Genomic DNA, 14076 nt, shown 5'->3' on the forward strand with positions numbered 1-14076 from the left:
GGGTGACGGCCATAGTGCCAAAAATCGAGCAGATGTACTTAATGAATTTTTGTTCAAAATGTTACCTGCACAAGGGGAAGTCGTACGAGAATTGGTGACATTTTGGATGGTTATTTATTCTGATGTAATCCTGGGGCCCTTATTAAACTTTCAGAGGTGCCCGAAAGGCCAGGCTCATTTTCAGAAGATGAAGATGCCATTTAAGCATTTCATGATGAATTGCTGGAGTTTGGAATTTCAGATTTATTATAAATGTACTTAACCACCATCAGGAATCCATTTGCAATCAGTTTTGCAGCTAAGCATAAAATGACGTTTTTCAAGCATTAAACAATTGATATTTAGCTATTATTAACAATAGTTTTGTGTATTTTCAGATCACTGTCACCTGTCCTTGTTTTCTGTCTTATCTAATCTCTTAATGGTGTTGCTAAGAGAAGGAAAATGTGTTCATGGTTATGGATTTTTCAAATAAACTACAACCACTTCGTCCCCTTAAAGTGCACAGGGGAGAGTGGACATGCTTCAGAAGGGCCCCCACACTTTAATCAGAGCTCTTTCCTTCTCTTGTTTTTGCAACCTTTGCCAATCTCCAAAGCTTGGAGTACCTCTACATATTGCCCCTTCTTCTTGCGAGGACATGTCCCTCAGAGAGCTGAACCGGACAGGGAAAGGGGGGGGGGGAGGGGGTCAGGCAGGGTTAATTTGCGATGATTGTTGTAGGTCATTTCATGCCTAGTTAAACTGGTGGTCCCTGGGGAGGGAGACAAGGGCCTTGCTTATGTCTCCGCTGAGAGCCTTTTGCTCATATCACCCACCAAAGACTTTCCCCTCAGCGACTTATCAGAGTTCCCTCTTTTCTAAACATGTTTGTAAAAGGCCACAAGAAATCAGAAATACTCTGACTATGTAACCATTGGCTTGGAAGTAAATCTCTGTGTGCGTTTGCATTTGTCGATCTCCCAGACCTGCAGTCCAGCAACAGCACGGCGGTGTTCTGGGGCAATGAAGTGAACGGCGGGTATCAGTCGCTGCTGCTGGATGAGGACCGAGGCTGGCTTCTCGTCGGGGGTCGCGACCGCGTCTACATGCTGCGCTGCGACGATCTCCTCCGGCCCGCACGTGAGGTCAGGGCCTGCTAATGTGCTGATAATTACAGGGGCTCCCATCAGCTATGCTAACATATGCTCATCCATGTGTCTCTCTGATCATGTTCTGCCATGAAAAGCAAATGACAAATGTATGCCTTAAAACCCTCACTTGTGATTTTACTAAATACAGTAAGTTGAGCTAATGTACAGTTTTGGACATGTCTCAACCACTGCAAGATTTTAGAACATTTTTATTATATTAGTATATGTAACCAAGGGCGTAGGAATCAGGGGGGGTTGGGGAGACGTGTACATATTTAATTTGAATTCATTCATGTATTCATTCATGGATTCATGAATTCATCCCCACAATAAATAATCCTTTGTATTTAAACGGTTATGTTACATCCCTTCCAGTATCAAACTCTCTCCTATGCCGTTCTACCTAACACCTTGCTATTAATCATTTTCAGTTACTCTTTCAAACATTAAAGCCATTTCTAAAAATTGAAGTCTAAGAACAAACATTGCAGACTGAATTAATATACTTGTAAATGATTTGCCAACATCCAGTCTAACGACGTTGCCTCCGTCCCGTTTAGATTTATTGGCCTGCTCCGAGGGAACACATTGAACATTGCACATTGGCAGGGAAGAGCGCAGAGGTAAGAAACAGCAGCTCACCTTTAATGACAATGGAGAGCTGGGCACCTCTAAGGACCTTTCCAGATGACTGAGAACCTGCCATCGGCAGCCTGTTCACGCTAAGGGTCCCGGCAAAAAAGCGCACGCGTTCTGTCTGTGGTTAAGTGAAATGGGTCCTGAAGTACTCCAGTTATTTATAGCACCCTAGAGAGAGTGTGAGGGCTTTGGGGGGGGGGGGGGGGGTCCTGTATCCCGCATCTGACATCCATCTCTGTTAATAATTAAAAAACAGACCGTGAAAGTGTGAGTGGCAATTTCAGGTACGAAAACAACATTCCTCTGTTGTCATTTTCGTGTTCACAGCCGGGAGATCGTTGGTCACGTGACAGCGCTGTTGTGGTGATTATTAGTTTTCATTGGGCTTGTATGCATCATCTCAGACAACATGGCGACGTTATGCTCCTTTGCAGGTGGACTGCATGAATCACATCAGGCTGCTGCAGACCTTTAATAAAACCCATGTGTATGTGTGCGGAACCGGGGCGTACCACCCGATGTGTGCCTACATCGACCTGGGCCATAGTACCGAGGTGAGCAAGGTGCTTGTGAATCCCCTGGACTCTGTTCTTCGATGTACCATGTGCTGGTCTTACAACTTCAAAAACACATTCCAGGAGCCCACCAGGGGAGCATTGAGAATGTCCAGTAGGGTCTAACCTGATTGATGTTAGGTGTTGTTCATGCCTTATCTAAAGGGAGTTACGCAACCCATGAACTGCACACGTGCTGCCCGGTTCAAATCCCACTGAATGTCTCCTACTTTAGATATCCTCAAGGGTCCAGCAGCATATCTCAGCCACCTTTCAGTCAGAAAGTTCAACTCCTTAACCACCAATCCGCCCGGTACCTTCCATGACCCATTGGGGTGTCTGTAAACAAGCTCAAACTGAAGGTTCCTTGAGTTGAAGGTTCCGGTTGGTATTCAGACACTTTCCATTCTTGACAGGAGCCCTTGTTCCAACTGCTGTACCATACAGTGGAATCTGGGCGTGGGAAGTGCCCATACAGCCCGCAGGAGCCCTTCACGGCCAAGCTCTCCGGTAAGCCTTATCCTCCATTCAGCGGGTCACCATGCTCTGTGACCACAGGTCAGTTGTCTTCAATCAGGCTGGTCTCTCGTTCTCACGGTTTCATTCGTCAATCGGGAATCGCAAAGCAGCACACCTGGGCTGTGGATGCCAAAGCGACCCGCGGCCACAATGTCGCATGCATTCATCTGCCTTTTACTGTCATTAGAAGGGAATTCTGGGAAAACATCCTGCTGGTTGGTGGTTTGTTCTGGAAATGAAAGGAACCACATGATTTCTTTTTTCACTTGCTTTTCACCGCCTGAGGGGCTGCCAGTGCATAATTAAAGGTTCTTTGCAGAGCATAAAGGCACTAGCCACCAATCACTTTGTGGCATGTCTTTGAAGTACCCAAAACATAAAGCAGGATTAATTAATTGGTCCTGTAAACTGTATTCAGTGTTTAGATCAAATTAATTAAAAAAGAAAAGGGCCTTGTTTAATGAAAAGTAAAGAGCTGTGAAAACGTTACGTTTTTAACGAGAATTTGGTTTTGTGTGTTGTTGCATTTCACTTTGTCGAGTAAGATAATGTTTTTAAAGAATCTTGTTTTTGTTGGAGGACACTGCACTATTTATTTGTAATTTTAAAAAATAGCAGCACATCTGGACAAGCCATGTGGTATTCCGCCAGTCCTGTGAGAGAACAGCTGTGTGTGTACGCGTGCGTGTGATCAGAACCACTTGTATTTTTACGGAAGATGGAAACCTGTATGCCGGCACATCTGTAGACTTCATGGGCACCAACGCCGCCATCTTTCGTACATCTGTGTACGGCAGCAACCAGCACTACATCCGCACTGAGGCCTACCAGGACCACTGGCTTAATGGTGAGGAGCTCCCCGTGTAAGACACATCCAGAAAGTCCACAGAGCCAACGACTGTCATTGTGGTGGGGTGGCATGCAACTCAGTGGGTTTGGGATCTTTGCCCATGTCCGTAAGGTTATGGGTTCAAATCCCACAGTTAGCAGAGTAGTCAGGTCAATGTTGGACCTTTGAACAAGGCCCTTAACCCCAAGTTCTCCAGGGGTGCTTGCTGACCCTGCTCTCTGATCCTCGGTCAGTAGGTTTACGCTTGCAGTGTGAATCTGTAATATTCTTTCTGAGAGCCTTGGTGTTGGAGATCTATGTAACATTTTGTCCATTATTTCTTTCCGCAGAGCCACAGTTTGTGGGCTCCTTCTCCATCCCAGACACACACAGTCAGGACGATGACAAGATCTACTTCTTCTTCAAGGAGACAGCGGTGGAGTCAAACCAATGGGACAGACACATCTACAGCCGGGTGGCCAGGGTGTGCAAGGTAAACGACATCCTCTCGGGGTATTTAATGGACTTAATGCGAAAAACCATAATGCAAATGCATAATGCATAATGCAAATGGCTCTTTGTGTAATGCTTTCACGTAGTAGACGATGTCACAGGGCATGACGAACAGGCTAGACTCTGAGAAAAGTGTCTTGAAAAAGAATCCTGGCCCTTTAAGAAAAAAAAAATGTGTCAAAAAAAAGAAAACAATAAATGAAAGCAATGGTGCATAGAAGTATCATTTACAATTTGGTTTGCCCTCTCAGTAGGATCATGCATGACTCAAATATCAAACAAAATCATTAGTGGGGAAAGTGAACTAAATACAAGAGTGGAACCGTTTCTAGTTCCTACCTAATCCTACGATGTGGGGTCAGCTGTCTCCCTCCATAACAAGACCGCACCTTTCTAGCAAACTGAGCCCATCTGAGCTGTGTTAATTAGGAAGCTTTCAGCCGTCTACTGGAAGAAAGTGCGAGAGAGTAAATGTTTGTGTTTGGGAGTGAAACTGTAGCAAGACGTGCCAAGGGATCACTGAAGTGATGTCTACCTTAACTTTGCCCCACCCCAGAATGACATCGGGGGGAAGAGAAGCCTGATTAATCGCTGGACTACCTTCCTGAAGGCCAGGCTGGTGTGCTCAGTGCCAGGGCTGGAGGGCTTGGACACGCACTTTGATGAGCTGGGTAGGCCGGGATGCCATGCTGCTTGGCTGCTGGCCGTTTATATTGGCTCTGATGTCTATCCTGCTAGGAAACGTGAGCTGACGTGCTCATCATCTCCCTTCTCCTGCAGCCAGTCACGCTAAAAATCTCCTCCCTCACATATTTGGCTCTGTCAGGGAGTAATAAGCCCTTCCATCACTGTAATCTCTTTTTCTGGTGTGCTTTCAGAGGACATCTTTGTTCTAGAAACAAAAGACTCCCAGAACCCAGTCATCTACGGAGTCTTCACCACTTCCAGGTAAGCGGGGACTCTTCAGTACAGGGGCTCAGTTAGTAAATGTGCCTTTCAAGCACTTAAAAAAAGGAAGTCGTCAAATGAGGAAAATGACACAGCATTGCAGAACCGCAGTCTTTTCAGCAATTATTAGGGTATTTTATGTCCTACTAATAGAATACAGTAGTGTACAACTGAAAATAATGGCGGCAGTGATTTATTTTTACCCATAAAAGTTGATATTTTTTTTTATGAGGTAAGCATACGTTTGTTGCGTCTTGTAAAATGTGTTTGATGTATCTGTGCGAGTCCTACAAATGACTGTTCAGCTACCCTTTAAAAACAAAAAGATGTCAAGGAGAGTTTCCCATTTTTTCCGACATAACAGAGCCATTACTCTCCTGTGTGCGCTGTCACACCCATGAGTCCTGACCCTAAAGGTCTCTGTGGAGTGCTCTATGATGTTGTGTTATTCCAGTTGCCCCCACCACCAGCACCAGTACCTTTTCCGCCCCCAAAGCCTCTCCTTCTCTCTCGTCCAAAGCTCCGTGTTCAGGGGCTCGGCCGTCTGTGTCTACTCCATGGCGTCCATCCGGGCTGCCTTCAGTGGGCCCTTCTCCCACAAAGAAGGGCCCAATTACCGCTGGATGGAGTACAAAGAGCGAGTGCCTTACCCACGGCCTGGAACGGTAGGTGGAACAGGGAGGGCTCTGTTTTCATTGGGTACCAGGGGACAGAGGTGGATAGTTCAGAAAGTAAAACTCCAGACCAAGATTTTGTTTCAACCAAGCAGTTGATTATTCCGTGACTCTTTATGCTCAAACGTTTGGTTGAAACAAAATCTTGGTCTGGAAATACATGTTCTGGATCTGAACTATCCTGTCTGCCAGGGGAGATGTGATACACATCACAACCACAACTCAAACTCACACTGGTCACAGTGCACCACAATACCCTTCAGAAGAATCATAAATGTGTTAAGGAGTATAGCTGCGGTGGGTGTAGAGGTGTACCAGGTGTACGAGGTGTGCTATTTCAGTGTTGCTTTCTTAACAAACGGTTGCAGCATTTGGTCGAATGTTTAGCATTAGCTTGTAGCTTCTGGCCAAACTCACTGATGGATGCGAAAAGTAATGACCTTCACAAAGAATTTTATTCTGAAACGTCACGCATCATTAATGTGGCATTCCTAAATAATTCAATTTTTGTTGATTTGTATAGCTGCAACATAACTTATGTCGGCGATAAAGCGTTATGTAACAAATATGACAACACAAATCAATTTATAAAACGGCTTTACAGCTGTATTCGGTTTCAGTGGAGTACAGTTAATTGGTTGCTGATGTCCAATAACGTGCTTTCGCTTAGCATTTTCTCTAATTTGAGAGCCTTGCTACTAAGCTACTAAGTGCAGTAGGGTTTAGCTTGAATGAATTTACATTCATCAGTCCCCCCTGAAACTTTCATCCAATGCAACGTGCAATTTTTCCGGCTGGATTTGCCCATTTATTCAGCTGGATATTTCACTGGAGCAAATCGGGATAAGTTCCTTTTCTCATATGCACGGCAGAAGGGCCTCCCCTGTGTGCTGAACTAGAAACCTCCCGAGTCCAAACTCTGATTAATGATCACACTGCTGGTTCCCTGCACTGATGTCAGCATGTCACCTTGCATCCTAATACCGCCAAGAAAATGTCCTAATACATGAAGGTACAGTTGGCTAATAAAGTAAGTTCTGATTCTAATAGTGTCCCAGTGAAACCTACGACCCGCTCCACAAGTCCACCCGCGACTACCCGGACGAAGTGGTCAGCTTCATGAGGGGACACCAGCTCATGTGGGAACCTGTGCTACCCATCAACAGAAGACCCGTGTTTATGAGAGTGAGCGCCCCCTACAGGCTGCAGAAAATAGTGGTAGACCGGGTTGATGCAGAGGATGGCCAATACGACGTACTTTACTTGGGCACAGGTAGGTGACGAGAATACAGTTAAAACGATTATGCTACATCCGATAACGTGGCAACATATGTTACACTGCCGACGGATAGAAATGGCAATCCTTATAATTATACGATGTATAAATATGGCCCAGAAAAAAATAGAAGGTGACATTTTACTTGAAGCTGTCATCTATTATGCATCATAGATACACTACCTTCATAATGCATTATAATGCTCCGTATAAGAATTAAGAATGTTTTGTACTGCATTATGAAGGTATCTACAGTGCATTTTATATGAGAGCTTCATAAAGCATTCATAATGCATAATAAACATGCCTATAATGTGTTATGCCTTTTCATAAATATTTATAGCCATGTTTTTAATGCTGAAATACTTTTTTAAGCATTATAATGCGTTATGAATGTGTTCATGGCATTCATAGAAAGTGTTACCAAAAAGACTGTTCATACGGGTATTATGGCATTACCTGCACATGTTCTCAGAAAGCAGTGAACTTGCAGGTCAGCTGACATGACTGAATGAAACCTGCCGGTCTGTGGAATTCGGCAGAACGTGACAAAGTTGATTAATGAGGGAGGATATTTAACCTCAGGACACTGACCCCAGTTCAAAGGCCCTTCAGGTTGATAGCCAAAGCCTATTTTTCATCCACGTGTTAAAAAGAGAAGGACTCATTAAGGTGCCTGTCACACCTCACAGCTATTAATAATCTGAAGAGTTAAAACCCAGCACTTCCAGTTAACCGTTACCTTATATTGTTCGTGGGATTGGTTTTTCTTAAAAGCCAAGGATTAATGAACTTCTATTTGTTATTGCATTATTGTATCTTCATTATTGCAGAAGATTTGAGAAGAACAATTATTTTATGCCTCTGACATTGCTTAGATACTGGGCATTTGCTTTTGGTTGGGAATGCTGAATTATTGCCAATGGCGTAAACAAGTCATTTGGCGTGTACACAATGATGACAAGCACTACCAGCCCCTTGGGGGTCACTGTAGAGCAAGCAGCCATATTTAGATGCAGGGCAGTTCCCATGCCTGGCTTGGCTGAGACTCCCTGGGACCACCCTGATATTATGGAGAGTGTCCATTAGCCTGTGTCTCGTGCCTGTTAGCATTTCCTATGCTCTGCCTGCCTGTTGTGCCTGTTTCTGTTCTCTGTGCTTCATTGCCCTGCCGTCCACCTGGCTTTCTGTGAACTGCTCCTCATCTGCCCCCATGCCACCCCTGACGTCCTCCTGCTCTTAGCAAACGATCTCAGATACATTCAGGGTCAAATGTGTGGTGCACTTTAGCTACAGCAGCCGCCTGTATCACAGCGAGTGTCTTGTGAGCCTTATTTAATGGTCTATTTATCGTTATTCATTGTTTATACTATTGTCTTGTTGGCAGTTTAGTTTGAAAGAAGCAAGACTTTCATTATTCTACATACATAAAACAATAACACCTTTAATATGAGTTTGATACTATACTACAGAACAATGAGATTAATAGGAAATCCTTACATTTGGCCTTAAATGTTATACCATTCAGCTTAAAGCAGGCTGCAGAATTAGTGATGGGAAGCTCTGAAAGCCACACATTTTTCCCAAATGAAATATTACACTGAGCTTCCTTCAGTTGCTGTGTAGACACTGAATGCTCTCCATCTGGAGACAGGTGTCCATTAACAGGTGACTCCTTTACTCTGCAGACAACAGCAAGCTTCTGAAAGTGATTTCCATCTTGAAGGAGAACTGGGAGACGGAGGAGGTCGTCCTGGAGGAGCTGACGGTGTTTCCGGTAGGTGGTATATGACTATGTCCATTTCCTCTCAATGTAATCTTATGCCCCTAACGTTGCTTGTTGTTGCTCTCTGTGGAAGATGAGTATTGCATTGAAAAATAGCCCAAGGTGAAAGATTTACTGATCTGTTGGACATTTCCAAAGTTTTCCAAATAAGTGAATAAACTGGGAGGCCAAAGGAAGGGAGAAACGAAGAAAAACAGCAGTTGGTTTATTTTTTTAGCAAAAAGCCACTAAACTTTTTTCAAACAAACACCAAACAAAGGGGATGTCATAGCTGTACCGAACAAGACAAATGGAACATCGGATGGATCTCAGCAAAGGAAAACAGGGGAGGGGTCTATGAAGCCTTACGAGAGCATGTTCAGAGGTGAAGGAACTTTGGGTATTTAATTACTTTTTCCTGTGGGAAGAACAGAGGTTAGCCTAAATTATCAGGGGAACTCACAGTGAGGCCCCAGGACTTGGCAGGAATCCACAAAGCAGTTACTCTGGAAAAGCCAGACACTCCAAACTGACATATTTTAGCTGTTATGTCCCTGGTGTATCAAAGCATTTGAACAGGACAAATCTTAACTTATATATTGTTAACTTTGTCCTCTGTGTCATTATTTCTGGCATCCTCGCCCCTTCGTTTTGAACCAACAGAAGCCCACACCGATCCTGAACATGGAGCTGTCAACTAAAAGGGTATGTTTTCCTCTGCATGATATGTCGTTTTATTGCAACAGATATTGGAAGCCCTATTTATGCCAGAATGAGCTGGAAAATGAGCTCCAAAGATAAGCCGGAAAACACGCACGAATTAACCATCCATTGACTGACAGAGAATATGATGGCTATAAGCTGGATCGTGATTGGCTCAATCCCCCTCCGCATGAGCAGCAGCTCCTGTACGTGAGCAGTGATGTGGGCGTGGTCCAGCTCCCCCTGCAGCGCTGTCAACTCTACGGCCAGGCCTGTGCTGACTGCTGCCTGGCCAGAGACCCCTACTGCGCTTGGGATGGCGCCACCTGCAACAGCTACTTCCCGAGTAACAAGAGGCAAGTTCCCCCCCCCCCCAAAGATACATGCTGTTATTTTTATTGTTAATTATTTCAAATCCACCACAGCAGGGATCTGAGTCAACAGCACAAATGTTAATAGTTCCTGTTGGTAATCATACTGCTGGCCCCTAAAGACATCACATCAAAGTTATAGATGGATTCTGGGAGTTGTTGTACTTAAAAAAAAAAAAGAAAGAAACATTCGGCTAGGATGTCATGCATGTTTCTCATTTTACTTGGCATTGTGAATATCGCAAATAAAAAATACATGAAACTGACAGGCTGCTGCAGTCCTTTATTTTGATCTTTTATTCTCTTTGCCTAGTAATCTGGCAACTCTTTGTTCCTGCCTCCACTGATGTGTTTTTATCTCAAGAAATAAACCTTCCCACGTAACATGACACTTAAATGCTCCTTTTCATTTCTAGACGTGCTCGTCGACAGGACGTCAGGCACGGGGACCCGCTGAGTCAGTGTCACGACTTGGGAGATGGTAAACAGTCCTCTCCTCCTCGGACTTGAACAAATTTGCTCGGGTGCAGTGCTCCCTCTAGTGTTGAGAATGAACGATACACAGAATTGTACATTTGCGCGGCACCGTTTTTTTTTTTTTTTTTTACAGGTCTAGGGGTGGTGGAGGAAAAGGTCATCTATGGGGTGGAGGGTAACGCCACCTTCTTGGAGTGCGTGCCTAGGTCCCAGCAGACAGCGATCAGATGGAGGGTACAGTTTCCTTTAGCCCAAACCAGCAGTGATGTAAGTACCCAGTGCAGTAATAATTGCATTGTACAGAAACTGAGATTAGCGAAAAACCGGGTGAAATTGTGCTTTGACCTGTGGGGCAAGTTTGTTTTTTATTATATACCTTAATGTTATTGGAAAAAAAAATCATAAATAAATCGAATGGTATGCTTTCATTTTGTGTGAAAAACACAAACCAAATTAAGGTAACACAATTATTGAACGCACAATCAACGTTAGAAAATATCACGTACTATGGTGCTTTGGCAAGCCTGCTATATAAAGATAAGTAAAATGGTAATAATCCTTGCAATGGATTGGTATCCTACCCAGAATAGCCCTCTTAATGTTCCATGCTCACTGGGACAACCTCCAGGCTCCCCACAGCCCTGTACTGGAAAAGCAGCTAGCCTATAGATGATGGTTGGCTCTAATATTCCCCATAAAAGTAAACAAACAGTGATTTTTTTTTTGACCAGTCTAACGCTTCTTATCCCACAGAATGCAGTAAAGTGGGGGAAAAAAGCATTTATAAGTTTGTGGTTACATGTGTGGCTAATTAAAATGTATCCCCAATAAAATGTCCAGTTTTATTGAATAAAATTTTTCTTAATTTGTTTTGAGGAAATAAAAACACAAACCAAATCCAATGCAGTACTGACCTATTCTCAGAAAAGGCTTCAGCTGTCTCTCCAGCCAAACCACGTTATAGTTTTAACCCACTAACTAGGCTACATGGTTAGGGCCACTAGCCAAGAGGACAGTAATAAGGTGGTTACTGGGTTGGCAAGTCTCACGCATCTGGCCTGACACTCATGCTTTCTGACTCTCACGCTCACGTAAGAAATCCAACGGCAAATCTATATCATTCCATTATAGACCTGAAATAAGCTAGATCACAAACGTTGGGGTAGTTTGAAAACTCTACAGGCTATTTGCAAGGTAATGAAGAAGTGTTACATGCATGTAAATGTGCGTGCAGTCTTGTCTCGAATTGAAAATCTCACGCCAGTCAGTTAACCAAAGCTACCCTGCGATTATTAGAATTGGAATTGAAGCATGGTTTAAAAATTGCTGGAGTAACGCCAAAAATCAGAGAAGATTCCTCAGCCTCATTTGGTCCTTTTTGCAGCTTCTGCAGAGCGATGAGCGAATCGGGCACATGAAGCGCGGCATCCTCCTTCAGCGCTTAGAGCCGGGAGACTCGGGCCTCTACACCTGCCTGGCCCAGGAGCACTCCTTCACCAGCACACTGGCCCGCTACAACCTGCGCGTCATATCCCAGCAGCAAGTCGCGGCTGGCAGCGTTTCGGCCGCAGAGAGGCTTGGGGAGCCGGTGGCTGGCGCTGACGATGCAGATGCTCCGGGGAACGGTGCCGGGATCCATGTCTCGCACGGACATCAGATCACCAAGAGCTACAAGGATTTACACCACATGGGCATGAGTGCGGACGAGTACTGCGAACAGATGTGGTACCGTGAGAAGCGGCGGCAGCAGAAGCTCCGCAATCTGAAGTGGAAGCAGGACGGTAAAAAGGCCAGAGTGCGACGGCAGGACCCCCCACAGCCCTCACCGTGACAACGCACTGCAACGCTGGGATAAATTTTAACTGATTCTTTTTGCACATCACCCGACATGAGTGATTTGACTACATGCTTTTTATACAAACCATCCTCCGCAAACGGCTGGAAACCTTCTCTAACCTCAGCATTCAGCATAAAGGGAATCCCTTTATATTCAGCGCTTGCTTAATCCTAAAATGTTGATTCTCCCTTGCGGAGATCAATGTCTTCTGTCAATGAACAGCTTTAAGCGAATCTGTATGTATAACTGAAAAACTGCGTTTTTCTCATTGAACGTAAAAAATGTAGGCTACGCTTTGACAAAGCGTCTCATGCTGCAATAAATTACAAAGCACTACTGTAACAGCGCACTTATTCTTGCCATAGGCAAGAGTTGTGTGTTCTTTTCGGAGGCTTCAGATTGGCCTGTTTAGAATCAGGAATATCTGAAGGTTAAGCCATCGAAAAAGTCAAAAAGATATGTTCATTCCACTTTAGCAACATTTAATGCAGAAACTTTAGATTCAGATTGCTGACAGGTGCTGTGGTATCTATGAAAAATGTTTGTTCTCCGTACCGGAAAGTGAGAGTAAACGGCTTTGATTTGCCTGCAGGTAATTAACCATGTACATTGTTTTCGACGTGCAGTACAGAATACATAATCTTCCCCTGTATTTCCATGTTGAATAAAAATTTTATGCGAAAGATAAAAGCATGAGTAGATTATAAATGTTCTTAGATTAGAATTCGTGTAGCGCATTAATTTAGACAGAGGCAATACTTTTAAGAAGATATGAACATCTGTGGTAGAATGTACTAGAAACTATTTACAGATATGGAAAAGGTAAAACATTGCTTTTCCCACATACATATCAAGCTATTTATTGCTGCCCTAGAGTATTTTCAAAAACTATGCTAGCTCAAGTGGCCAATTTTTAATGCGAACAAAGAGAGTATATCTGTACTGAATGCAGTTCCACTCAAGACCACCCTCAAGGAAGCTAATGTAAATGATGACGAAGATGGGTCATGTGATCTTACACTTATTTAGTAAGGATGTATGTGCCCCTGTTAGTGAACAGTATAATTCTATTTCGCAACAGCTGCTTCTGAGTTCAAACTGAGTACTCTGTGTAATGTAAAAATGGGTTGAGTAGACGTATGTTCATCCATTGAGATGGCATTTCAAGGGCATTTATGTGTGATGCACATATTTACTCATAATCAGAAATCAAAACATTTTATAGAGGTGTCATTAAGCACTTGATATAAATGTATATTTATGTGTGTTTAAGCCTTATTCTAACAATACCGTTTTTGGAACATGACAGTTTTTTTATTTTAACGGAAGTTAGTAGTGTTAATTATAGAATTGCTTGTGATGTTCATATTTTTTACACAAATTAACTGAGGTTGTTTTGAACAAATGTTTTTATTTTGTTACGTTAGTATTAAAAAACAACATGTAAACTTGAATTATACTACTGTGAGTTGGTGCTGTTAAAGTATAAGGGCTTCAAACTGCATGATCGATACAGTATCAACGCGATTAGTAGGCGCATCTTATATTTACTATATTTAATTAACATTTCTGTGTATGCATACCATTTTTGAACACCGTCAGATTCTATGTCAACACTAAAAAAATTGAACTGCCCATTGTACCTGTCCGAATGACATATTCAGTTTAGGTGTTTTTCAACAATAAATATTTTTTACATAAAAATAATTTATGAGTTAGATTTTCACTTACATTTTATTGATGAATTGGTGAACAATTGATGACAGTGAACATACACACACACACACACACACACACACACACACACACACACATACACACACACATATATATATATGC

At 43.3% G+C, this 14076-nt stretch overlaps 1 protein-coding gene across 1 annotated transcript in view; it reads left to right on the forward strand.

The window, feature by feature from the left end:
* Positions 1-13944, forward strand: part of si:dkey-49n23.1 (semaphorin-3D) — a 41117-nt gene extending 27173 nt beyond the window's left edge. The window contains exons 3-18 of the mRNA XM_049023666.1: positions 967-1127; positions 1694-1756; positions 2207-2326; positions 2743-2836; positions 3564-3692; positions 4025-4167; positions 4744-4858; positions 5066-5135; positions 5656-5800; positions 6860-7082; positions 8774-8862; positions 9514-9555; positions 9751-9908; positions 10340-10404; positions 10534-10667; positions 11785-13944. Of these exons, the coding sequence (XP_048879623.1) occupies positions 967-1127; positions 1694-1756; positions 2207-2326; positions 2743-2836; positions 3564-3692; positions 4025-4167; positions 4744-4858; positions 5066-5135; positions 5656-5800; positions 6860-7082; positions 8774-8862; positions 9514-9555; positions 9751-9908; positions 10340-10404; positions 10534-10667; positions 11785-12231 (2198 nt within the window). The 3' untranslated portion in view covers positions 12232-13944. The remainder of the gene's footprint in view (positions 1-966; positions 1128-1693; positions 1757-2206; positions 2327-2742; positions 2837-3563; positions 3693-4024; positions 4168-4743; positions 4859-5065; positions 5136-5655; positions 5801-6859; positions 7083-8773; positions 8863-9513; positions 9556-9750; positions 9909-10339; positions 10405-10533; positions 10668-11784) is intronic.
* The last annotated feature ends 132 nt before the right edge of the window (positions 13945-14076 follow it).

Source organism: Brienomyrus brachyistius, chromosome 8 (genome assembly GCF_023856365.1).
Source record: "Brienomyrus brachyistius isolate T26 chromosome 8, BBRACH_0.4, whole genome shotgun sequence".
NCBI classification, from domain to species: domain Eukaryota; kingdom Metazoa; phylum Chordata; class Actinopteri; order Osteoglossiformes; family Mormyridae; genus Brienomyrus; species Brienomyrus brachyistius.